This window comes from Pecten maximus, chromosome 6 (genome assembly GCF_902652985.1).
Source record: "Pecten maximus chromosome 6, xPecMax1.1, whole genome shotgun sequence".
Classification (NCBI taxonomy): Eukaryota; Metazoa; Mollusca; class Bivalvia; order Pectinida; family Pectinidae; genus Pecten; species Pecten maximus.
Window position 1 is genome coordinate 9,584,860 of NC_047020.1, and position 27,614 is coordinate 9,612,473.

General features: G+C 35.5%; 2 protein-coding genes across 3 annotated transcripts; both read left to right on the top strand.

Moving 5' to 3' along the window:
• Positions 1 to 1,956: 1,956 nt before the first annotated feature.
• On the top strand, positions 1,957 to 8,189 carry LOC117328900 (60S ribosomal protein L21-like). The gene is made up of 5 exons (XM_033886510.1): positions 1,957 to 2,019; positions 4,427 to 4,563; positions 7,025 to 7,137; positions 7,580 to 7,730; positions 8,072 to 8,189. Exons 2-5 carry the CDS (start codon positions 4,435 to 4,437, stop codon positions 8,159 to 8,161), a joined length of 483 nt encoding a protein of 160 aa, XP_033742401.1. The 5' UTR covers positions 1,957 to 2,019; positions 4,427 to 4,434; the 3' UTR covers positions 8,162 to 8,189.
• A 4,042-nt stretch (positions 8,190 to 12,231) lies between these two features.
• On the top strand, positions 12,232 to 27,614 carry LOC117328901. 2 transcript variants are annotated; one of them, XM_033886511.1, is made up of 4 exons: positions 12,232 to 12,393; positions 23,020 to 23,554; positions 23,780 to 23,953; positions 24,474 to 27,614. In XM_033886511.1, exons 1-4 carry the CDS (start codon positions 12,262 to 12,264, stop codon positions 25,757 to 25,759), a joined length of 2,127 nt encoding a protein of 708 aa, XP_033742402.1. In that variant the 5' UTR covers positions 12,232 to 12,261; the 3' UTR covers positions 25,760 to 27,614. The 2 variants fall into 2 exon arrangements, with proteins under 2 accessions (XP_033742402.1, XP_033742403.1); XM_033886512.1 differs by lacking the exon at positions 12,232 to 12,393 and adding an exon at positions 17,959 to 18,079.

Genomic DNA, 27,614 nt, shown 5'->3' on the forward strand with positions numbered 1-27,614 from the left:
GTTTTAATCAATGACCAATGTCTGTTTATATATACAGCTAATATCGAAGTAAGATGGAATCCATATCACTTTTTCAAAGGTATACATGTACTATCAAATAGTTTCATATCAGAAAATGCTTGTAAATAATATCCGGTTTCCTTTTTCTTTCTTGTTCTTAGTATAATGCAAGAAGAAGAAGAAGAAGAAGAAGAAGAAGAAGAAGAAGAAGAAGAAGAAGAAGAAGAAGAAGAAGAAGAAGACAATCATAGAGGGAAAGGATACGGAATTATGAAATAGTGTCGGGTCTATCCTTTAATCACATAAGAAAGAGAAAAAAAACTCCGTGTTTGAATGAGAGCAACCAAAAAGTGCTTCCCAGGCATGAGTAACATCAGCTATATCGAGAGACTGGAGAGACTACATCTACCGACAATAGCCTTCAGAAGAGGAGACGTGAAAGGGAACGATATATAATCATTAATGGGCCAGGTATGCTGCGATACAGTAGTGTTATGGTAACACGCCGTTCAACGACACAGTCGTCGAGTACTGAACTCAAAAAACGATATACCCGCTCTTCAACCACGCTATTGGAAAAACCCTTTTTAATAAGATCGACATCATCATAGAATGATTATTACCTGAATATGTTACTTCAGCAAGTAACGTTACATACAACTGAACTGAAAAAAAACTTTTTTAATTACAAAGTTGCAATCATAATTGTCAACTGTATGTATACATACATACACATGCGTCTGCTTCTGGTTAATATCAATAGAAAAAATATATATTAGCCCTACTCATACTATAATATGAGGAGAGTCTAATTTTTTCTATCAATACTAACCAGAAGCAGACGCCTATGACACATGTAAGTATGATCATGCATATCATCAACAGGGACATGAATATGGCAAGCCGTTTGGGTTTTTACCTATTAAATACAGATATCTGTATTCAAAATAAAGATATCATTATTAATATAAAAATTAAAGATATCTTTAATTCAAATAGAGATATCTTTAATTTAAATAGAGATATCTTTAATTGAATTATAGATATCTGTATTTGAATTAGAGATATCTGTATTTAAAATGAAGACATCTCTATTTAAACAAAATTAAAGATATCTCTATTTAAAATAGGGATATCTTTAATTCAAATAGAGATATCTCTATTTTAAATAAAGATATCTTTAATTGGACAAGAATTAAAGATATCTCTATTTAAAATAAAGATATATCAATTACAATTAAAGATATCTGTAATTCAAATAGAGATATCTGAATTTGAAATAGAGATATCTGTAATTTAAAAGAAGATATCTCTATTTTCAGTAGAAATAGAGATATCTGTATTTAAATTAGACATATCTTTATTTAAATAGAGATATCTTTATTTAAATTACAGATATCTCTAATTAAATAGAGATATCTTCATTTTAAATAGAGATATCTTTAATTAAATAGAGATATCTTCATTTCAATAGGTAAAAACCCAAACGGCTTGCCATACATGCATATACATTTTGTAGCTGCAACGTCCTTGTTTTGTAGGTGTAGAGGACTTGATCTATAGATTGTGCACAGGAAATAAACTTATATTACCTTATAATCACACGGGTGTCTGCTTCTGGCTGGTATTTATATGAACTTAATACATTATATTAATTAGGCCCTAGTCCTACTGAAAAATATGGGTCCCTACTCCCAGAGCATATATATATATATATTATAGGCCTATGTCTCTGCTTACTCCTACCAGATCATATATATTATATTACTATGTCCCTGGTCCTTTATCATTTAAGTGGTGGGCTAGTAGAGACTTGTGTATTGTTTTTTTCTTTTCTCCTCTTAAATAATAACCATTAGCAGAAAAGTACGGTTAACATTAAAAATTATAGGGGTAGGGGTTGTATTGAAACAGTCGTGATCTGCGTCGACGACTGAATCATTCAGGTCTCGTAACATTCCTCGTACTAGTGCGCATGCCTGAACAATTTCTTTTTCTTCCGGTCGGCCATACTGTAAGGTGCGAACAAAATTTGTCTTTAAATCATGAATTTTCCTTACAATTAAATGCGATAAATGTCTTTTCTCATAGGTCATTAGCTGTTTAAACGCATAATTCAGCTAACCGAATTGATATTGGGGCATCAACGACATATGTGATACTAAATTCCTCGGCGATAAATCTCGGTGTTACAAACCACGTGTATCGTGGACGTAGGGCCTAACGTTATATCATAGAAGGCCTATTGAGTCTCCCCTTGCAATTCCGTAGACTCTCATCACAGGGTAGTTTTCTGTGGTTTTAAAGAATACCTAAATTACACTTAATTTAACAAGGAAGTTTCTTTTGACCCCAACTGGTTTTGTTACCAAGCAAAGGGGAAAACCACACAATACTGTCGCAATAATGCATAGATTGACTGGCTACAGTCTAGCTACTGACAGTACAGTGCATCCTCTAGACATGTGCTTCACGTAGCGAATATTTATACTCTCGTAATATGCACCCGTCCGATGGAAGTGATATTTTGCATAGTGTTAGATAATGGGTCTTCTTCGAATTCCATGTTACAACCCGAGTTTCATCTGGCCCTGACAGTGACACCATTGCCACCATGTCTGTTGTAGGGCCAGAGCGCACTACAATATGAAAATGGGGTATTCTACGACATTGTTTGGTGTCGCTAAGGCGTGATAATACCTACCTTAAATCTGGTTTAGACGGGTTACACTATTTATTTGCCCCAAAACACGCATTTAGTCCCAATTCGATGTTCTATTCCATCCGTAACAACCCTCCCTTTAGTTTAGGCTTTATTGCAAAAGTAACTGTTTAATCTAGGTATTTTTAGTAATTATATAACAAAACTACCCGGATATTCATACTCCAACTAGCGTATAATTTAGGCCAGTTCGTGCATTATATGAAAGTTAATGATTTCCCTGTAGTCATACCCTTTAATTTGCGGTAAGAAGGTTTAGTTGGATCAATTCCTCTCCCCTCCACTGGGTTTTGTTCAGGTTATATTATCTTGAATTTTAATTCTCTAAAATTTTAAAAATGCATTCAATGCAGATTTAGTATGTTTTCATGCAAATGGCAGTCAGACTATTGTACTTTATCTTATAAATGATTTACTGACTTAATTCATCATAACATTGGTTGTGAAATATGTGTGGAATCAGAAGTGTATATATTGATATAGTGCTGAATCAATGATGAAGAAAATATTGAATCTCGTTAATATGATTGTTGATGAAATCACAGTGTTTCTGAGATCAGCATTATCAAACAATTTATTTAGGGGTGTCATTTATGATGTTTCTTAGAAATTTGATGACATTCACGGTCCACTTAAGTAATAAAATTGATGTACATGTATATATATATTAGAGTTTGATTTAAATAATTTTGATCAGTCCGATTTAACAATTCAGAAATGAGCTGATATAAATAATTTTTGTCAGTTCAATTTAACAGTTCAGAAATGTTCATAAATTGGGTTTGGCCATTAAATTTTTTTATTAGAATACTAGATACAATAACTGATTTATATAAGTAGATGTGTGTGCATTGTAGTCTTCAGGTACTCTAATTAGGGGTCATGATACATGATTTGTTACAATGGTCACATACAATATAAATCAAAGGAATTTGTTAAATATATGTAATTGATTTCTATAAAATTTCATATTGTAGTTATTATTTATAGTTGTTTCCTACTCAGTCCTCTAGAGGTCACTGTTCTGCCAATTTAACATTACAATAGTGTTAAGTTGTTATTTCAATTATAAACAACCATTTGTCAAAGTGTCTTTCTATGTAAACTCCTAGAATTGTTGGCATATACTGTTGCATTTTATTTAATTTCTGAAAAAATAAAAGTGTAATGACTTTTACTCGTGTGCAAAGTTTGTCACTGTGTCTGTGTTGTATCAAAGATATACATTGAAGACATCTTAATAAAATTCTTTCCAAAAAATTACAATATAATATCATGTAACATCGGAAGTCTGGTCTGTACAAAAAGTGGAAAACAAGATCACAAATAGCACTACTAGTCAATCAATTCTTGGCAAGTGGTAATTACTCTTTCTAGATCTCCACACAACATTTCTAATGCATACAGCAAATAGAAATAATGAAAACTTCAAAAATTGTGTTTGTCTAGAGGTCTTATTATTCATAATTAACCAACCATTGGAAGTCTGAAGAGGTGTGCAGTTCATAATAACTGGCCATGTTTTGAGAGATAATCAGTATTTCACTAAATAATGAATTCATACTACTGCTAGGAAGCATCTTACCTAAAATATTGACTATTGTTACTGACTGGGTCTGGTTTACTTGAAATATTGCAGTAGTAATTAGTATATCGAGTTGAAATGCAGCTGCTCATTGAATTTCAATATTCTTTTATTTCCAGAAGGCATCATGACCAACACTAAGGGATACAGGCGCGGTACGCGCTACATGTTCTCTCGTCAATTCAAGACGAAGGGGGTCATTCCATTGTCCACGTATATGAAAATATACAAAAGGGGTGACATCGTTGACATCAAGGTATGTGCTTATTGTTCAAAAGCAGGATAGGCAAGTCATTTAATCGTGTAGTCCTCATTCTTTTGTTAGACATCCATACATACCATACATCCCTTCACAAGACAAAAGTCTCTCTTATTTTCAAGTCATTTATTGTCTCCTTGAATGAGTGCCTGAATTCCTGTATTTTGTAATTCCTGCCAGTACTTGGCTAAAGCCATTTTTAGCCCACCATCATCAGATGGTGGGCTATTCAAATCGCCCTGCGTCCGTGGTCCGTGGTCCGTCCGTCCCTCCATCCGTCCGTAAACAATTCTTGTTATCGCTATTTCTCAGAAAGTACTGAAGGGATCTTTCTCAGATTTCATATGTAGGTTCCCCTTGGTGCCTAGTTATGCAAATCGCATTTTGAGAACTAACGGAAAACAACATGGCCGACAGGCAGCCATCTTGGATTTTGACAATTGAAGTTTGTTATCGCTATTTCTCAGAAAGTACTGAAGGGATCTTTCTCAAATTTCATATGTAGGTTCCCCTTGCTGCCTAGTTATGCATATTGCATTTTGAGACCAATCGAAAAACAACATGGCCGACAGGCAGCCATCTTGGATTTTGACAATTGAAAATTGTTATCGCTATTTCTCAGAAAGCACTGAAGGGATCTTTCTCAAATTTCATATGTAGGTTCCCCTTGCTGCCTAGTTATGCATATTGCATTTTGAGACCAATCGGAAAACAACATGGCCGACAGGCAGCCATCTTGGATTTTGACAATTGAAGTTTGTTATCGCTATTTCTCAGAAAGTACTGAAGGGATCTTTCTCAAATTTCATATGTAGGTTCCCCTTGGTGCCTAGTTATGAATATTGCATTTTGAGACCAATCGGAAAACAACATGGCCGAGAGGCAGCCATCTTGGATTTTGACAATTGAAGTTTGTTATCGCTATTTCTCAGAAAGCACTGAAGGGATCTTTCTCAAATTTCATATGTAGGTTCCCATGGTGCCTAGTTATGCATATTGCATTTTGAGACCAATCGGAAAACAACATGGCCGACAGGCAGCCATCTTGGATTTTGACAATTGAAGTTTGTTATCGCTATTTCTCAGAATGTACTGACGAGATCTTTCTCAAATTTCATATGTAGGTTCCCCTTGGTGCCTAGTTATGCATTAAGCATTTTGAGACCTATCGGAAAACAACATGGCAGACAGGCAGCCATCTTGGATTTTGACAATTGAAGTTTGTTATCGCTATTTCTCAGAATGTACTGACGAGATCTTTCTCAAATTTCATATGTAGGTTCCCCTTGGTGCCTAGTTATGCATTAAGCATTTTGAGACCTATCGGAAAACAACATGGCAGACAGGCAGCCATCTTGGATTTTGACAATTGAAGTTTGTTATCGCTATTTCTCAGAATGTACTGAAGAGATCTTTCTTAAATTTCATATATAGGTTCCCCTTGGTGCCTAGTTATGCATAAAGCATTTTGAGACCAATCGGAAAACAACATGGCCGACAGGCAGCCATCTTGGATTTTGACAATTGAAGTTTGTTATCGCTATTTCTCAGAAAGTAATGAAGGGATCTTTCTCAAATTTCATATGTAGGTTCCCCTCGGTGCCTAGTTATGCATATTGCAATTTGAGACTAATCGGAAAACAACATGGCCGAAAGGCAGCCATCTTAGATTTTGACAATTGAAACTTGTTATCGCTATTTCTAAGAAAGTGCTGAAGGGATCTTTCTCAAATTTCTAATGTAGGTTCCCCTTGGTCCCTGGTGTTGCATTTTGGGACCAATCCTAAATCAACATGGCAGACAGACAGCCATTATCGCTAAATCTTAAATTTTATATATAGGTACCCCTTGTTTGAAAAGTACTAGAGGGCTGTTTCTGAATTTACACAGATTAGTAAGACTTAGAAGGGAAAAGTAGAGAAAAGATCAATCTGACATGGAACCTATAAAGATCATTCAATGGTGGGCGCCAAGATCCCTCTGGGATCTCTTGTTTTAAATAGAGTAGTTTTAATTTCCATAAGATTTGGCTAAGTTCAGTGATCATATGATGTCATATCAGCATTATAATTACACTCAATCCATGAAATGGCAGAGCAATATTAGTTTTATTGTGTTACTAAGGATGTATAATTTCTCTGGGTACCAAGCCATTGGAGAATAAAATACCTGGTAATAGTACATTTTTGAAGATTGTATAGAGCAGAATATTAAAAACATCTGGAAAGCATTATAATTTATAAGGAACCTTCTACATTTCTTACTGTGGCTTTAGTTGTAAAGAAAAGGTATTTTTCTTCATTCAACCAGAACGGTTAGTGCACAGCGAAGGGAAATGGTGTAGCTATTTTACTGTAACTTATGTACAGGTGTTGATATTGTCTCTTAACCAACAGTTTTGTCATTGAAGGAACTTTAAAAAATAAATAAAATCATGTATGTGCTATTGCTTTTAAAGGGCCACGGAGCTGTACAGAAGGGTATGCCCCACAAGAGTTACCACGGAAAGACAGGCAGAGTGTTCAATGTAACTCCTCATGCTGTTGGTGTTGTTGTTAACAAACGTGTTGGGTGAGATTCTTATGAAAATTAAACCTGTGAAATTTCCACTAAATATTCCCTCAAGCTTTTTTGGGGGGATTGTTTATGGATGCTTAAATTGTATATGCTCATACTTCTATTAAAATATTTTTTTGCTGTTAATTCATCTAATGATTCTTCCTATGCTTTTTGAATTTACATAATGCTGCTGTGATAGAAAAAAACTTATCATTTCAAAAGTTCTGTAGAGAATCATTTGTAAGTGCAACAGTCTGTGATATAAACATTAAATATTCCTTGACCTTCCTTTGCTCATCGCTATATCCACATCAATAAACTCCTAACCTGACAACTTGACCGACACAGTATACACTAGATGAAGGTAAATTGTTTTTTCTGTGGGATGAGTTTAATTTGTTTAGGTATACTTTAGAAAAATAACCTCAATATAACTTTGTTTTCCATAAAACAGACACAGAGTTTTGCCCAAGAGAATCAACCTTAGGATTGAACACGTGAAGCACTCCAACTGCCGTCTGGACTTCTTGAAGCGTGTGAAGGAAAACGCAGATAAGAAGAAGCAGGCCAAGGAGAAGGGAACAAGGCTTAACTTGAAAAGACAGGTAGGACCATTGTATTCTGTCAGGAAGTAAATTCTCTCAATCTAAGTTAAATTGTCTGTACATTTGTATTAAAAGTTAACCATCAGTGCTAACATTGAAGATTTACCAACTGTATTAAGATATTCAAGAAAAGATTGTAAGGAAAGATGGTAGTTGGAATATGTCTTTATTTTTTTAAGTAAATTCATTGTCGGTGTACAAGAAAATCTTGAGGTAATGCTTTCCTTTCTCAACATGAGATAATTTCAGGGATTTGGATCTGAATATAGGCTTGAGTTCAGTAACAACCAAGTAAAACTATTTAAAGTAATATGTAATAGGACTTTTCTGTTCTTTTGCAGCCAAAGCAGCCCAACACAGCCCACTTCGTGAGGACAAAATTCAACAAACCTCAGCTCATTGAACCAATTCCATACGAGTTCATTGCCTAGGTCATGAAATAAAAAAAAATGTACAGAATTTGCAAGACTTCCTGCTTATTTACCAAATTTATCCATCAATTTTTTTATGCAATCACCTACAGGGCATTACCTCACTTTCATTTCCAATTTTCCCTTCTACATTTCATTTTGCTTTTTCTTCGGATTCACTGATTATGTAGTTGAACTGTATAAGCATTTATGCAAAATATCTAGGCTAAAAATAATATAGATGTTGTTTTAAAAAATGTCACTTTACCTTATTTCTGTCCATTGGAAGTACAGAATTTGTGATTGTAGCTGTAATATCTGTTACTATTAAAATAGTTTTTTGTAACAATTCGTTCTTAAACTACAGTAGATAAATATGCAGGAAATGATAATTTATGCAAATATCCTGATAATGTTGGGAACATTTAATTGAACACTATTTTCATTAATGATGAGAATAATTAATGTATATTATTGTAAGGGAGATAACTACAGGATACAAGGAAACTAAAAGTAGAAAAAGAGGCTACGAACAGAATTATATATTACTAAGTACTTGTAGTAAAGTTTGAGATAGATGGGTATGTTGAGGCTTGTATACAGTTATGCTGAGAATTTATTTAGAGATATAAGTTGGGTGTTGAGTTCATCCACGAGTGGACAACAGTTAGCTGCTGGTCAGGTTTCTCGTACATATATGCATGTCTGTAATTTTATCGATTTCTGACCATAACCAAACATGCAATAACGTCATTGTGCGTGTAATAACAGAACAATGTCGGCAATCCTGTATGAACATTCCTATCTTATATTTTTAGCCCACCATCATCTTATTATATTGCACCTTGACCTGATAATCGGGTTTGGGATGTCGGGGGGGGGGGGGGGGGGGGGGGAGTCTCCAAAAGGCATTTATTTGAACTTTTCTTTAGTGTAGAACATGGCCTAATTAAAAAAAAAAAACATGTTTTTTGGCTTCAAAAAAAATAAACTTACCACAGGCTTCTGCATCTGGTTAGTATTATAGAAACAATATTTCCCATACTAGGTACATTTGTAGTAGGGGAGAATCTTTTTTCTTTAGATACTAGCATGCAGACGCCGTTAACCATACAAGCTTGCTCATTTCCCTGATTTTCCACAAGATCAATTGAAATATGTAAAGTAAGAGGTGATTACAGTGCATGATACTGGGTGGCAGGTCCCAAGCTTCAATGAGAGTTCGCCATAATCACTGAACTTTTTATGAGTAACCTCCCTTCCTCCTATACTGCTTTGCATAGTGTCCCTGGGAACTAATTTGATCAGAAGGTACTCGCTAAAACATTAGACGTATATTGTGTCCAAATAATTAAATTTATTAAAATTGACGACTCGTGAAACTCTGATTGTATGTGCAACATGTCGGATGCACCAGGCGGTTCATATTAACCAGTTATCCAGAGAACAGCCAGACATGTCTACGACTTTCACTCAGTTTTGGGTTTGTCTCGACAAAGGCCGACTCCCCCCATACCACAGGGGAATGTCTAGTCTTTTAAAAAAATGGCCATAAATACCTAGATTTAGCTCACCTGGTTCAAAGGACCAAGGTGAGCTTATGCCATACCGTGGCGTCCGTCCGTCAATTACCTTGTGAACACGATAACTTTGTAATAATATTATTGAATCTTGTGAACAAGATAATTTGAGTAAATATCGGCCAAATTTGATAAAACTTTGTATGCAGCCATATAATGACAAGATCTTAGACGAATTTGAAAATGGGAATTATTCAAATGTAACTGACAAATGTATTGCCCTTTGTAATAATATTATTATTAACAATGTTTAGCTCCCCTGACCCAAAGGGTAAATCTTTTTAAAACGCTGAAAAAAATATTTTGATATAATTTGGTCTGGAGAATTATTTGGCAATGTTGTATGTTGCATAAATTAAGGATGTAATACCCTTTGGGCTGGAGAAAGGTGACGTAATACGGGAACTTTAAAATACTTTTTTTTTCAAGAATGACAGGATTTAGTCCATCTGTAGTTTGAACCATTGTTAGGCGAGTCTGTTCAAAAGTAGGAAATATTTGAAATTAAACTGAAATCAGTATTTTGCAATACTTACAGAAATATTCAGGTGAGCGATACATGCAGGCCCTCTGGGCACCCCTGTTTTGATATAAAAGACGAGTCATGCCCTATATATAGCGGACATGTATCTCAACTTGTAGAATTCGCAGCAACTAACCACAGGCGTCTGCTTCTGGTTAGTATTAATAGAAAAAAATGACCCTACTTATAGTGTGGATAGGAGCAGGGACATATATCTTATTATACGTCCCTGATAGGAGTAAGGCTAATTTTTTTTCTTTTAAATAGAATTTTTTTAGCCCTAATTCTACCATACACTATGAGTAGGTTCAATTTTTTTTCTGTAATACTAACCTGAAGCAGACGCCTAAATATTTAGTCAAGTCGTGTAAGGAGATGCTTCCTTGACAAATCAATTATGTATCGCTGTCTTAGCTAATTACTGTTCACAGCTTCTAGCGAAATTTGACCCTTTTTTGCCCCACCCCTCAAGCTCCTGGGAGGTGGGTACCATGTAATTCACAACTTTGATTGGCATTTGGTCATGGAAACTAGCTGCCAAAGTCAAATTCGTTGAATAAGTATAAATCACTTTCATCAAGTTCCGAAAATCTTGACAGCGCCATTTCAGTTGACCGGTCGTCTGCAACTAACGTCATCTTCGGAAACAAGCTCCGCCCACCTCGCGTCTGATTGGCTCGGTGGAAATACCCAAAGATGCAGGTGTGTGTTAGCTCAGGGGTGCGCTAGCAAAAATGAGGGAAGTAGTCAGTTAATTTTTATATAGAGTAAATAAAGTAGAGGTTTGATAATACTAAAGTGTACATATACATATATGTGTATATTAAGCGTAATGGACATGTACTTTTGTAATTGTGTATTGTGTCATACTATATTATATTGTTTTGTAATGTCTCTCTGATGTGTTGGAAAAAACAAAGAAATAAAGAATCTGAATCTTAATTAAATAACACGCGGAAACTATAGATGTTACAAAATAACATTAAGCCGGACTGCATGTTTATGCATTTGATAAGTTAATACACTGTGTAGCAATACGTACGATTTAGTTTACATCAACATTTGGAGATTGTTTTGTCTTTAACCCAAATTATCTGATTGATAACTGCTAATCTATAGCAATATAACTGAATGATATTCACAATCTAAATAAAAAAATACACAAATATGCAATATCATGAGGGAGTAACGTGCCCCGCCAGCCAGTATATAATAATCATCATTTTGAAATTGCAACAAATATACCGACATTTATATATCCTAATACAACTTTTTCAAGGGAAGGACAAAAGAAACAGACTATAAAGTTTTTTATAAACGATATTAGGCATTGCTGTAAATACATGTAGGAGATACCATAAGTCATAATTACGAGAATACAAAGTCAAAGTTACATGTACGACATACTAAGTCGTAATTACGAGATAACTAAGTCGTACTTCATGTGGCACTGACCGGCTTCCGTACCTGACAGCTCTTGCTCTCTACTGTAAAGATAATATGGGACATAGGTTTGGCAGCTGGAAATAAATTATAAATGACCTGCATAATGCCCATATCTAATGGGCAATATAATGGTAGAGGCAGCTTGTACCAGACATCTATCCATAAAACAATATTCAATCATCTCTTGACATGATACTGCCAGTTTAAATGATTTCCGGGTCATGTTTCGCGTTGTTTGCTAAAGTTGTTCAAGAGACACGTCCTTATTCGCGGACAATACTAGTACAAACGTATGCAAGTTCTGCCCATTATTATTTTTACGCTTATTATACAATGCTTAGTAAATCACAATAATGAGTGTACATGTGGCTAATATTGTCGACAGCACCAAATTCTAAAAGGTGCGGAAATACTGAATAAAATACAACACGAATACTGAAATTTTATTATACGAACAAAAAATCAATCTTTTCATTAAAGACAAATGTCCGGTCGGTGCCCAGAATGACGGGTAATTAACTGGGAACTATATTTATATCCTGTATTGGGATTTGCTGTATTCTATTAATAAAATGCGGATTTTCCACTGCCGATCTAAATACGATGTACCAAACTTCAACAATCGAATCTCGTCATCGATCATGATTGTGAACTACTTGGCCTCCTTTGTGGGACTGTATTGTCTTTGGCATGGAAATGTTCATGTAAGTATTTTGATAAATTTTACCAGATGGACATGGATCCTTATCAATATACACAAGGACCTGGTGATGTAACCGGTAACGCATGTGTACGTGTATTACGTAACCGACAGGTCAGGAGTGGTCTGTTCAGTGGGTGTCTAGATCTGTTACCAACCTGAATGACAAGCTGTCTTCCTTTTTTAAAAGGCATATCTCTGTGGGATAGCTTTCTGATGGTTATAAACTTTATTTCATTCATAAATCAACATAACAACATATAGTATAGTACGGAAAAAAACAGTTTCCTGACATTATCTATTTTAATTTAGACATGATGGCTTAATTACTGATACCACATACACAGTTGTTACAGTAACGGGGTTGGGGTTGGGGGTAGGGTGATGGGGGAAGGAAGAGATGTTGCTAGTGCCAATAAGAATAGAAGACATAGATGATACGAACATAGAGGATCATAGTTCGATGGAAAGTGGTTATTGAAATCTTTTGGAGTGGATTTTAAAAATCTGTACAATTGAACAAATTAAAGAATTTTTCATCATTTGAAAGCTCGACATTCCGGAACAAGAGTAATCTATTGAAAGTGGATAGTTGATTTCGTTAATGTGCGAGTACGTAGTTGGGAAAATAGACAATGTACAAGGTAATTGATAATGTTTTTTTTTTCATTTGTTTGCATGCATTAACATAGAGGACTATCAATAAGGTTTCTTTGGAATAGATAAAACTTTAGGGAACTACATTCCATTCTTAACCTAGCATTGTGAATTTGTCCCAGTCTGGTGCCATTGAAGTAAAATATTGGATTGTATTTTTGTGGGTGTGCGTAGGGATGTCCTCTTCAATTCCGAGTACCCTTCGTATGAAATCTTTTAATTTTTCAACAAAATTTGGGAATGCGTTCCAGATTCCAGGTTTTATCATATAGACTCGTGTGACACATTGGAGAAGGAAGTAACCTGCTTGTGATAATTTTTAATCTATTGAGGAAGAAAATTGAGACGATATTGAGGAGCAAGACCATGAACCATTTTGTTGGAAATCATGCATAAGTTTGCTGCTTACGTCTCGCTTCGATATAACGATAATCGTCTTTTTGGCCCAACTGAACATGGGATATATATATATGTATATATAAAGTGAATTATCACAAAAACAATTGGGAACTACTATGTGTGTGTTATCATTTCCGCGACACTGAAGCGGCCTTCAACTGTTAGCAAATCAAAACGCATTGATCCATGTGATTAAAGATAGTCCCGGTCAAAGTTTACCCTGTCAACCAATCAAAACACGTTAAGAGATTATTCCACGTATGGTATAAAGTATTTGTTATTCAATATTCTACCATGTTTGCTATGTAACGCCGGTTTTGATTGGTTTAAAACCATGTATTATTTTCCAATAACCCATGCTCGTGCCAATAATACACGGTCGTGAGTCACGGCTATCACAATTTTAAATATCTAACATTCACCCATTTCATAAAAGGTTACTATAGCCGAGTGGGCTAATGGGTTAGTCTTTCAATATATTTTTATCACGACGCGAGTTCGAATCCTACGGAGGACCCCCCCCCCCCCCCCCCCCCCCCCCTTTTTTTTTTCAAAATCAATGCCATATGATAGATGCTCTTGATCTGAGTACTGTATTGCCTGTATATTTCATCAACAAATAATGCAATACTCAAGAAATGAGGTTTTCCCGGGGTTTCTTTGCTGTTTTTCTATTAGAAAGAGGTCGATCTCAGAACTGAACAGTACATGGTAGAATAGAAATAATCAACTTTGACTCGTGTATTGTTGCAGGATATACAACTCGGACTCGGATATTTTGCAATTTTAATTAATAACTCAGGCCTGCGGCCTTCGTTATTAATTTAATTGCAAAATATCCTCGTCCTCGTTGTATATCCTGCAATAATACACGAATCATCGTTAATTATTTCTTAAATATAAGGGTTATTATACCAGCATGTTGCACTGGTGCAAACCTATTGCTCGTTCAAAACTGTCCTCCGATTTTCTTAATATTGAATCCGATATATATATACACATACAAAGAAATATCAGATTGTGTGAAGGAGAAATATAAGATAAGATTCATTTAATTCTTCCACTGATTTCATACGTTGATATATAAAACCATATTACCTTACCAAACCTATATTTTTCTAATTAATGCAATTATTAAGTGTACAGAAAATGAAAGAAATTCTTAATTCTGAAAAAAACCCGTCATTTTTATCTACAAAGAAAAATTTGTGAGTGTTCCAGTCCATTATGGTGTGTATACCATAATTGATTGCTTTCTCTAACATTTCGTCTGGTTGATAATTAACTTTCAAATTATTCCCCTCTCCATCAATTTGTTTGTGTGTATGTTGCATTGTAACGATCATGGAATGATATGATATAGGTACATCTGTATATAGATCTATGTGTGTGTATTGTGATTCCTATCCGGTACTGGGGAAGTAGCCCTGCATCATAATCCAGGCTTTGTATACTTGATTGATGGCATCATTTATTAGTACACACTTTCGTTCGATACGGGCCTTCGAAATTCGCTTTGTATGTTAGGATTGTTGTACGGGCTGTGTTTTTCTCGTTTGAAACAATAGGTTGCCAGCATGATAGGCCGATTGTTGTTATTGTTGGCATTCAGACATGTCTACATTCCCACAAACGATAACAATGAGTTGGTCACGTATATTAGTATACACTATTATAGTGTGCTCGATGATAAATATGTTACAGATGTCACGTGTAGGAATGCATTGAACAGTTACATTACACATTTGTCGATGTCGGTAAAATATGTATAGAATATTCATATATTAATATCTATATAATAATCAATACAGTGTCATACTGATTGTAGATATATGGGAGTATGACGTACAGAGCATTAATCACATCGCGTGCGTGTGGCTGACAAATAAACTTGATGTTGCGCCCACATCAAACATGATAAAAAGACAAACAAGGTTATTCATTTCCAGTTTTCATTGATTTTAGACATGGGGATTAATTCTCAATAAAACATGTTCTAAATTCATTTTCACCACCCTGTTTATATCATTCATGTAAAACATCGGGATTAATCTTGTGTTTAGTTTCGGTATATTTCTTAGCCTCCCACGGAACAGTTTATATATAACTGAACAAATTGACGTAGATGCTTTATTACTATTTTCGTCAATTTTTCAAATTCAATACTATAGAATATGTACGTTTATTGACTGTGAAATTAAAAGTGGAAGATAGTGCAAGGATGCAAGGTAAAATATCACTTTCCCACGGAATTATCAACTCAATACATGTAAATTATAATAACTAAGACAGATAAAAGTGTTTGTTGCCAATAGGAGACCTCAAGGTTGACAGTATATAATAGTTACGACGTAAAAACAATATAGAACGAACACGTCTTAACCGAGAAACCTGCAAAAATGTGGGAAAACTTTAGAAAGTTGGCAGAACGTGTGTATAGTGTCCATCTTACCTAAAACGTCTACCACTGGAGTGATGAAAGTGCTATGGGAGATATACTCGACCGTGGGACACATATTTGTCTTTCAAACATCTCTTGTATAGGAATAAACATTAATCAAGGCGAAACAAAGACACTAATAATAATTATGTTGGAGAAGAAATTATATTCTAATAAAACGAACGATTATCTCTGATCAAGGCGGAGTTTCTGTTCTTTATCGTAATTTTACATTAATTTTATATGAAATCAAGAAAATAATAGATATATTTTAAAGCTATCAATTACCGTCAGTGGTTACATAGTGATTAGAGCGCCCCTATCAGATATAAATGACATTACAATGGTCACTTTATCTTAAATGTAAACACAAATTACAATAGCCGCTGTGTCACGCTGTATAACATAGTAAAGTATGTTTATTGTACTCGTATACTTTTGAAATGATAAGCTGGACTTTGTGATGGCTTTTAATTATTTTAATGCATTAAGAAGAAGAAGGAGAAGAAGAAGGAGAAGAAGAAGAAGGAGAAGAAGGAGAAGAAGAAGAAGAAGAAATCTAGTAGGACATGGGCCTTATCGATTACCTGAAATCTGGTAAGTGCCATCTTATAAGACCCTAGTATATGACAATAATGGAACAATGGTGTAAGTTGGTCAGACCACATTAGGATCTTTAGACAAACTTGAGCTGGAACCTACTGGTGGTACCAGAAACGAAGTTTGAAATGTGTTTCCAAGATGACAGTCATGAAGTCAATATTGGATTTCGAACCGACCCTGGAAAATAACAACACTTGGTCAACCCCATCCATCAGGCGAGTTGAATCATATACTGGTGAAACTTGAGAAGAAGTTAAAAATGTGTTATCAAGATGACGGCCATGTTGAATTTGGACCGACTTTAAAAATAAAATCACTTGGTCAGTATTATCACATGATCATTATAGGAAACATTCAGCTGAGCTCTAATAGCGGAACTTTGAGTAGAATTAAAGTATTCGTATTTTTTAGGAAAACCATTATCAGCAATCATTTACTCTGAAATAACAGCCGTAGATGCCATATCGAAGTTTCAACGAGGCCGAAAAATAACAAGACTTGTTAGCTTCCATTCCTTATCATCTGGCAACAATGGAACTGAAGAAGATTAAAGTGTGTTTTTCAAGATTGTGGCTATGTCGGCCCGTTTGGATGTTGAACCGGCCCGCAAAATAACACCATTTCAGAAAAGTTAGAGCTGAATCCCACTGGCGGAACTTCAAGAAATTTCAACAAGGCCGAAAATATTAATTAACATACCCGCCATTTTCTAAAAGTCAATAGCACCAGTGAAACTGGAAAACTAGTGAAACCCTGTTTTCAAGATTGTGGTCATGGCGGTCATTTTAGGACCCAGGATTTCGGACCGACCCGAAAAATAACAACACTTGCGCAGGGAGAGATCAGTAGCATTTCCAGGAAATATAAATGAAACTACTTTGACATTATTTCAGCTTAATTGCAAAATGTAAAACATTAATGGACGATGCAAGACGAACGACGACGGGCAATTGGTCAATTGAGGTAAAGCTCTGCTGAGCTAGCTTTATATAAATGTACCAGGTTGATACTTGATTAAGTATAATATTATGTGTGTCATGATGGTCATGAACGTCACAGACAGATGATTCTCACCACTTTCAACACACGTATCAGTTACAGGTCATGAGCATACATTAACGTGATTGGTGGATTGGTTTACTTTCCATGATTGTAGAGTTTTAAAAGACGCAAAATGCTGCCTTCTGATTTGCCATTTGTTTCATTCCTTATAGTTCGATAAAAAATATAGGCCCACCTACTTAGTTATAATTGGAAGAGTCAATGGCAACGCTTTCGACAGAATTGTCGGGACTACTTAATTATGCATGCATGGCATTCCACAATGGAAACTCCTCGGATATGCTTCACACATGACGAGTGTAACGGAGGTCATTCGCAGACAACTGTTTACACACGCACACACTCACACGTGCACACATACACACACACTGTGCGCATCTGACCCTAGGTAATGTTCTTGAATATATCAATGCTATTAATAGTACAACGTAATTCCATAGAGACATGAGGTGGAACGTTAGCATGTCCCTCGGATATGTATGCTACATTTATAATTGTAATGGGCATATACATCGTCATATGTAGTCAGGTAAGTTTATCATAAATATCTTAATGTAACTTTCTATTTACTGACATTAGTACTACATTTGAACCGGCCTTGTTAGCGTATTTCACAAAGCAGACGCATATGTTGCTACAGCCGTCTACTTTCGTTTTGTACAGGTAAGTAATTACGTATATCTTATTAACAACAAACAGTCATTGGATACTATAAACTGCTAAAAGTCCCTTTTATTGCATGATAGGTAAAGACATACTAATTATATAGATGTACAGAGTTGTGCTTTAGATCAAACACATACACGGGCATTCGTTTACTAACTGGAAAAGGTATTGAGTTAGAAATGGTGTACAGGAGCGGTCGTTATGTGGGCGAATAATACATGTTTGTGGTAAAACAAGCAGTGTGTGAAACGAAGTAGGTATCGACAGATACTTTAACATAGAACCGATAATGACACTATCTAAAACATCCCAGTATAGCATTACCTGGAATAAATTATTAAAAACGTCGTCAAACTTTATCTCATTATCGCGGCGTGCGTGTGTGTAAATTATACCTCTTACGTCTGTATATGGTAACATACGCTACTGATAGAACAACGGGTTAGACATTGTCTAGATATCAATATCATATTGGCCAATAAAAGCCGATCTACAAGGAAGTTTGAATACGTATGGTCATTTCATTTTAAATAACTGTTCTAGTTGAACATATACGTTTATAGGTCAGTAGGACCATGCTTGGTATTGGATCCACTAACCATTCTAAAGACCTGTTCAAGAGCATACACACACATAATGCGAAAATCTAGGTCATTTTTAGCTTTAGTGTTCGGCACATGATTATCAATGCACAACACTATCTGTAATGCGATATCATGTACGGTTACATATGGCAAGCCAAGTTGTCATTTTTTCACAGAGTAATGTTCATCTAGGAATTTACGAAATTATATAAAATATCTTATCAACTTTATAATAAATGAAATATCTTATATACTTTTCTTTATAAGATATCTTATATATATTATATAAGATATCTCGTAAAAGATATAAAATATCTTATATATCATATGATATACAAGATATCTCATAAAAGATATAAGATATAAGATATCTTATATAATAAATGAGATATCTTATATAATTTTCTTTATAAGATATCTTATATAATATATAAGATATCTGATAAAAAGAATATATAAGATATCTCATAAAAGATATAAGATATCTAATAAAGACAATTAGATAAGATATCTTATATATTTTATAAGATATCTGACATATTATATGAGATATCTTATATATTATGTAAGATATCTTATGGTTTACAAGGTAGATTGGTGGTGTGGTATAAAAGGTAAACTGAGGGTATGGTAAAATTTGTCAGCTAGCCTAAATCAGAAAACAGCATCGAGATAAACTCGTTGATGTACAATACGGTAACACATTTCACCGTGCCCAATACAACACTTTACACAACCCTGGGAAAAGATATATGGTATAAAAGGTAAACTGAGGGTATGGTAAAATTTGTCAGCTAGCCTAAATCAGAAAACAGCATCGAGATAAACTCGTTGATGTACAATACGGTAACACATTTCACCGTGCCCAATACAACACTTTACACAACCCTGGGAAAAGATATATGACTGAAGTTTGTCATTATGTTACTAGAACTGATGTCAATATTTTTTCTTCTAAAAAGAGGTTATTAACTTTTGTTAAATCGTTTACTGATTTGTCTCTCATTTAGCCTTTAACACATTTCTCTGATAAACCCTAAGTTACCGGAGATATTGCATGCACTGACTCTCTGAGCCGGGAATGATGTCACAATACATTAGTGACGTCATTATACGTAACATAAATGAAAATGCGTGCATATTTGCCGAACGTTTCTCGCGTATTTGAAGTAAGGCTGGACTATATGAGAAATAATACTGTTATAAGTGCAATGCAATAAGAAGTTAACTATACATATAACACAATACTCGAAGGCAGATTATGTTGACTGAAGTTTATTACTGGTTCTCTCTTGGATGGATTAGTTTTTTCTGTGGGGTGTTTCTCTGTCAGTCGTCCAAAATCTTCCCTCAATCTAATCTCCCCAACCACTGTTACCCTCCGTATTTATTTAGCTTGTAGACCATAATGATTACACTACATACCTGTACTGTAGTGGATAATTGATTAACATGTCACATGCTATCTCCTGTTGGTCTTACAATTACCAGACTACACCGCTAGGGTCTATCGGGTATTGTTTTGACGTTTCTAGGTTTCAGTGTCTATTATTTTGACAACTCTATATACGTGTCCCTTTGTATTTGTCATGTTCGTCCCCAATACTGACTAATTGATTTCCTGAGTTATTTTGTTACATGCTTTAATAATTAATTTTTCGCTATTTTTACGCACTTTTATATATGCATGAACAAAATTTAAGCTCCATCAACTTGATAATGTTCGGAGGAGTCAATAACAATGCGCCACCTAGCGAAACGACTTCTTTTTATGAACAGAATTCCTGTTTACTGTAAGTACTATTGTTTACGCACACGAAGTGTGTACAAAACACTGTCCTTCAATTTAAAGAAACGAACTTCATCAACGTTAAATATTTGAATACATTTCATAAACAAGAAAAATAAAACAACGAGTCAGTAACCGGGTTATCAATTAAGGATTTTCGCAAAATACTGATTCTACTGCATAGTCTCACCTTAAATTGCCATATCATATTTTGCTGGGTTCCTGGACATACCGGAATACCTGGCAATGGTAAAGCAGATCGCGCCGCAAAAGCGGCATTATCACTTCCACCAACTGTTTTTAAACTTCATTTTACCGATTTTAAGCCGTTCGTTACTAAATTTTTATTATCACAGTGGCAAAATGAATGGAACCAATATGTAGACAATAAACTGTACTCAATCAAAGGAAATATCGGCGAATGGTCTCCTTGCTACAGAGACAATCGACGAGATGAGGTTGTTCTTGCCCGTCATAGGATGGGCCATACATATATATAACGCATTCCTACTTATTGAAGCGTGAGACCAACCCCAGTGCATCGTGTGCAATGAACCATTTACTGTCAAACACTTTCTATTAGAGTACAGCAGCATGGCAAGTCTGAAGACTCTGTTCGAGTCTGTTAGTATAAGTTATTGGTCTTTATCACAAGATATGACTAACCATAGCCACTTCTTGATTTTAAACCTATCGTGAGTGTACCAATATAGTTCTACATTTTTAAATATTTCGTTGATTTATGTCATTTTGTCTCTTGCCGTTTTTGCTCGTATTTTTAATCACTTATTTTGGCCCTAATGACCTTTATAGTGTTGATGGGCCGTTAAGCATTGTAACTAACTAACTAACTAACATGTCGAAATACGGACTGAACTGGGCATGCGTCATAAAAAAAAACGTCTTCTGCTTACATGTATCAGCTATGCGTCTGACTTTTAAAGCCACATACTCACGAAGAAACATACATCAATGTTTACATTTTGAGCTTTTTACAGTTTTCGGACTTGATACATGCCTAACAGATTATCATGAATCAGAAACTGAAATAAAAGGTGTATTTATTAAAGTATAAGGGGAATTCCCAAAAATAGTAACTGTGGCTGCCGGATCTATTTTCTCTGAAAATTAGTCCCACAATGCAACGGCGGGTTTTACAGTCCATACAAAATGACGGAACGCCGCAAGCGTGGAACTGCGAAAACGCAGACAAATTCTGCCATAAAAAAAGACATAAAAGGTGTGTGGAATCGGCTTAACCCGAGTATTTCTTTAGGAAAGGAAATGATTCGTTGGAACTGATCGAGAGAAGAAAAAGTAATAGACTCGAATTCCGATTTTTCCGGACGTCTATTGGATTGCTGGTTAGCTTTTGAACATTGTCAACTTCACCGATCTAAGATTTTATCGATGTTTTGTTGTATACATATTGCTACATTTTAAAATTAAATATTTAAATGTAATTCTATGTTTGTTTATTTTGTTCAGTTATCTGGGTAGTACGCGAATACTCTGTTAATATGTTTAAATGAAAGCATTATTAGGCAAAGTTCACGTATGCTCGATATGTAAACAACGGCCATGTGTGTAGTTTATGTGCAGTGTGCACGTTGTTATAGCCTCGTTCTCGGCTCAGTGACAAATCTCGCTATAAATATAAATGCGGAGAGTTATTTTAATACACGGATGTCTCAAGGACTCCCCCGGTCAAGCGTCCAGGCCAGTGGTCATATTAATGTTGGCGGGAGCGTGAATGAGCATCTTGGATTGCCATTAATACATGTGTGCAACTAGAATTTTAGGTTGTTCGGGAGTCTGTGGCTTTAAGATTACAGAATGTAAACAAAATACCAGTATGTGATATGCTCTCCGGCAGTACCCCTACTTCAATTGGCACATAAATGTACATCCCGTTATATTTAAACAAAATACTTGATCATTATACAAGCTGCTCCACGTTATGAAAATCGATTGGAATATGTTTTAGTTTCATGCTGGTTTGAAAGAAAACACCGTTTGCAATTCGCTCGAATTCTTTTATACCAGCATGAAGATGTATTATATTCCTGCCAATGCTTAAATGCATAGCTATGAAGTATTTGAGACCAACAGTTATTTCTTTACCTATTGCTTTAATTATTAAAATAATTCTAGAGTGGGATGGACATAGTGATGTGCATATGCACTGATGTAATTAGGAGGGAACAAACAGAAATATGTGAGAGAAAAATATTCATTCCCTCTTTACGATTTTTTTTTGTTATCTCGTAAAAGTGTCGTAAAAGACCTTGACAGATTATCAGGTAAGACATCAATTTCACTTCTCCGATTTCTTAGTTACGCCATCAGAGATGGTATTAATTTGCTGCTACTCAGTCATAATATTAGCATTTTATAAATTACAAAACACGTTTGTTTCTATTCGTGCAGGTGACAGCACATTCACCGACTTGTACATGGAAAGGTAACTACTGGTCACTGCTTCCGAACGGAGAGGGTCAATGTGCACCGTGCTCTGCATGTCCAGCCGGACAATATATACGTGCTCATTGTACAAAGAGAACTGACACAAGATGTGTGCGATGCCAACACGGTTACTTTTCACTTGGAGGCTTCAAAAAGAAATGTAGCAAATGTCGCAAACCAATTTGTCAGCCAGGCTATAGATATATAAGATGTAAACGACACCGCAACGCTGAGTGTGTTCCTTGCAAAAACAACCATTTCTATGTGGAATCGACGGGCCAATGCAAACGATGTCAAAAGTGTCCACCTGGGCACTACGTCAGCAGACTGTGTGGAATACGTAATGACACTGTGTGTAAACCGTGTCCGGAAGGCACGTATATTGAGAGTTCGGGGTTACATCTATACTGTTCCGCATGCAGTTTCTGTAGGTTGGGTGAACAGACAATTAGCGCATGTAAAACTGACTATAACACACGATGTGGGAGCTGTTCTCCAGGTAACTCATTCAGAATGCTTATGAATGGTTCGATGTCAGACATGTATTTATTTTATTTTTCATGTGCAATGCCCTCTGATAAGTCTATTGATGAGATCCCTAATTCTGTGTGATCACAAGCAAACTATCAAATCAACATCTCGCCATTTCGCAGCACGCAAGTTTCTCTTTGTTTATACCAATATTTATATATACTGTATATATAAGATTATTATTTTTTAACAGGCTACTTCCGGCTTCAATCTTCTTACGAGTGTGCAAAGTGCTCTGTGTGCTACAGGGAATACCCCGGCTACACGATGGAGGTAGATGAATGCCGTAAGGAAGAACTTGACAATGATACTATTTGTATGCCAGTAGCCTATCCGCCTTACGGATACTCGAATGACGATGAATATGGTAGGTCACCTAAAACCACAGACGTTTATGGTTGTTCCTGTAACTCCTAATTAGAGGAAAGCATCATTGTAAATCTATCGTTGTCACCCTAAAGTCTCGCGACGTCTTCAAATTTTAGTTATTATATTAACACGAAGTCAGAAGATTTATGAAATTATCGTTGAATTGATTTATGCAAATTTTTAGAACTACAGCACCTTGTCTCAGTTTCATCAATATTCCTAAATTAAAGGAAAACTCCTTAGTTAAGATGGGTTTTTTTTTTCTGAAATCCGGTAATGCTTTCCTTTTTTTGTACCAGGAACTTCCTTACAGAACGTTGATGAAACCGGGTGCAAATCGTATTTCGTATCGTTATCATTTTGAAATGCTTGAATTTGACCAGCATCCTTAACCATAAGTAGGAGAGTTGTAATTAAGAACACTTTCTACAGAAGAAGCATCAATCACATGGATTTCTTCGTATTATGAATTAATGCTTAAGAAACTTGATTGATCATCAGACATATTTCTTTTGCAGATTATGAGTTGGCCATGCCTGGGGGTATTACCGCTTCTCGGATGCATGTTTTCGATGGTGAATTAATAGCAGTTTGTATATTGGTCGGTGTAATTATCGTGTTACTTATCGCGATAATCGTCTTTGTGGTGGTATTCCATAAAAGAAAATCGAAACGAGAACAAGTGAATGAAACGAAGAAGTCATTAATAATGACAGTGTTTGAGAAAGTGAGTGTCTGGATAACTGAAAGTAATGATTTGAAATCTACAATGTATAGGGCTAACAGTGAACCCAGTATTTTTAAACCTGCTCAGGTAAAATCGAAACGAAATTCATATCCAACAGATTTTTCAGTAGATAAAGATCCGGAGTCGGGACGAGTAACATCCATTACGAATAAGAATAATGAACAGGACGATTTTGACATGATGTCAGTCTCGCACGATGACCTGCCTTCTGCAAAACCGAAGGAAATGGGCTCGTGTAAGTCTTGTATGGACATGACCGACAATACAGTGGCTACAACAAGAGAAGGGTTTAACTGTGCGTCTACTATACAACTGGTGTATTCTATCGACCACTACGATAACAATGATTCCCAGGAGGTCTCAATAACTCACAGTGGTACACTTCACCTTCAAAATACCAACCATTCCCGAATGCGTAACATTACAATGATAGATACCGGTTATCACTCTGCCACAACAAGCGGGGGCATCTTACCAGAGAAGGACACGTATCCTATTTTTACTGACCAAAAATCAGAGTCAGAACATAGATCTGGAGATGGTGGAATTAGTTCATATCAATCCGACGACGCCCTACTACAGAGTGAACTTTCCGCCGAGAAAGACGGAGTATCTACACTATTTTCCATAACGGCTGATATAAATGTTCAAGCTTCCTCATCGTTGACCACGACTACATGTAATTACGCATCTTTAACCTGTCAACCTTGTTACAATCCTATTGAGTTAGAGAGTGAAAGTTGCGGTGCGTCGATGATATATTTAAGAGATGCAAACAATAAAGAAATAGAACTTATGAAATTAACTGCAAACCCGAAATCTACATTTCATGATAGAGCAGTGCTACATAGGTCGAACAGAGATAGCATATTAGACGAAAGAGGTCAAAGACGCAAATGTCACTCCGACCCCTTGGAATCGGCTTCCAAGGGGAAATGTACCGTCCATTCGCCTGCTCATGCCATGCGGCAATCGACTGACCCTACATTGTATTATTCAGAAAGCCAGATGGATTCTTATTTAAGAAGGTGTTCCTGTGCGGACAGGTTAATATAGTCAAATCAATTTCGCTGATTCTCGCTACACAAAGATATATTAAATATAACTGTAAATGCACCAGGAAAACATTGTTCTACTGATTACATTCTGCAGATATTGAATGCGACCCACATGTCCACATTTCAGTGACTACCTCGGTAGTTATTATGTTGAAAAGTTCTCAATCTAATTAAAATCAAGATGGTCATTCTCACTACGTTACATGAACATCTAACAACATCCCATAGGGGGTCACGTTCTGATGACCTTTGAAATATGTGTATTTCACTTTCAGGGCGAATTGTCAGTTTTTCGATGTCATCGAAACAAAACATTTCGTCACAACATGCATCTGATACATGTAGCTTCATGCTTTCCGGGACGAAATGACTTAAAACAAATTGACAGATTATGCAAACCATGCACTCTAGTCATGCTAATTCGTACACATAAAATTCACTTCCGAGATTCTGGAAGTAGTCATTTGATTGGCTAATCCGAAAGGTCATCCCGACGTGACCCCCTATGGTATGTTGTTAGATATTCATGTAACGTAGTGAAAATGACCATCTAGACTTTAATTAGATTGAGAAGTTCTATATTTTGATTTTATCTAGGTAACAGCATCTATTTATGTTTCATTGTTGGATTATTATAATGAGTAATTTCAGTGTTGGTTAATGTTGAATTTCTTTCATTGTAGAAGTATGATGATGTTGGTTTAGATTTGATTTACATGTTTGGTTATTACAAGTGACACGCCACCATAAGAGTGGATACCATGCTAATAAATGTATTCTGCATCAAATATGATCCGCATTTATATATTTACATTACACTATTAATTAACATGACTTGACACTTGAATAGATCGGCGTTCAATGAATCTGAACAAATAACACGCGTTGACGACAGCGACGTTGAAGTTCGAGTTGTTCTTGTCGAAAAAAGATTTAAATTAATGTGCGTGTATGTATAAGATAATACAAATGAGCCCTTATTAAACTATATTCCAATTGAGGGCAACATGTACGACCTACTTTATATGATAATAATATGATGTGCTCGCCACCTTTATTTCCCCGAATCCTACATGTATCAATATTCTTTATGGCGGTTTTCCTGTTAGTGTTTTTTCCTGTTTTAATTGTTAATGAGTTTGGGTCTAAGATTGTGTTACGGTTTCATTTAAAAGTGGAGTTGCCTACGGACCGAATACAGGCGGAATTGGGATACTATAGAGTCTGATATGAGAAATCGATTTCGTATCATTTTATGCATTTTACTTTCATTAAACGCTGATGAATATTCACTGATATCTCGCCGTTTTGTGTTGATAATTGTAGAGTCGAATTATAATGTATACTCTATTATCAGTAATTATCTATTTGATACTTAAAAATGACCATTTAATTTATATGTCATAAAACCGCGATGACAAAGAATATTACCGGAAGGATGTGCTCGATACGGGCGGAAAATGAATAAGTTGATATATGATCGACCAATATCAACAATTAAATTTGATTTGTTTATATGTGACTGGTATTTCAAGCATATGGTAGATTGTTCTATTTGATTTTCTCATCGTATGCATCCTGCTTGTCAAGTCATTTCATGTATATTTAAGAATCGTTATACGTGGGCTACTCTGAGATACAACATTGTTCAAAGCATGATATGCAGCCATTGTTTTAACACACATCTTACGTAATACAATGCACATTAACATCAACGCTGACACGTATTACACAATCCCAGTCAATATACCACACCAGTTAGATTACATGGAATTTCCTGTCGTTATCAGGTGCTTACTTCCTGGTTGTAATGATTGATGTGTGTGTATACAATAAATGTAGATTCCAATATG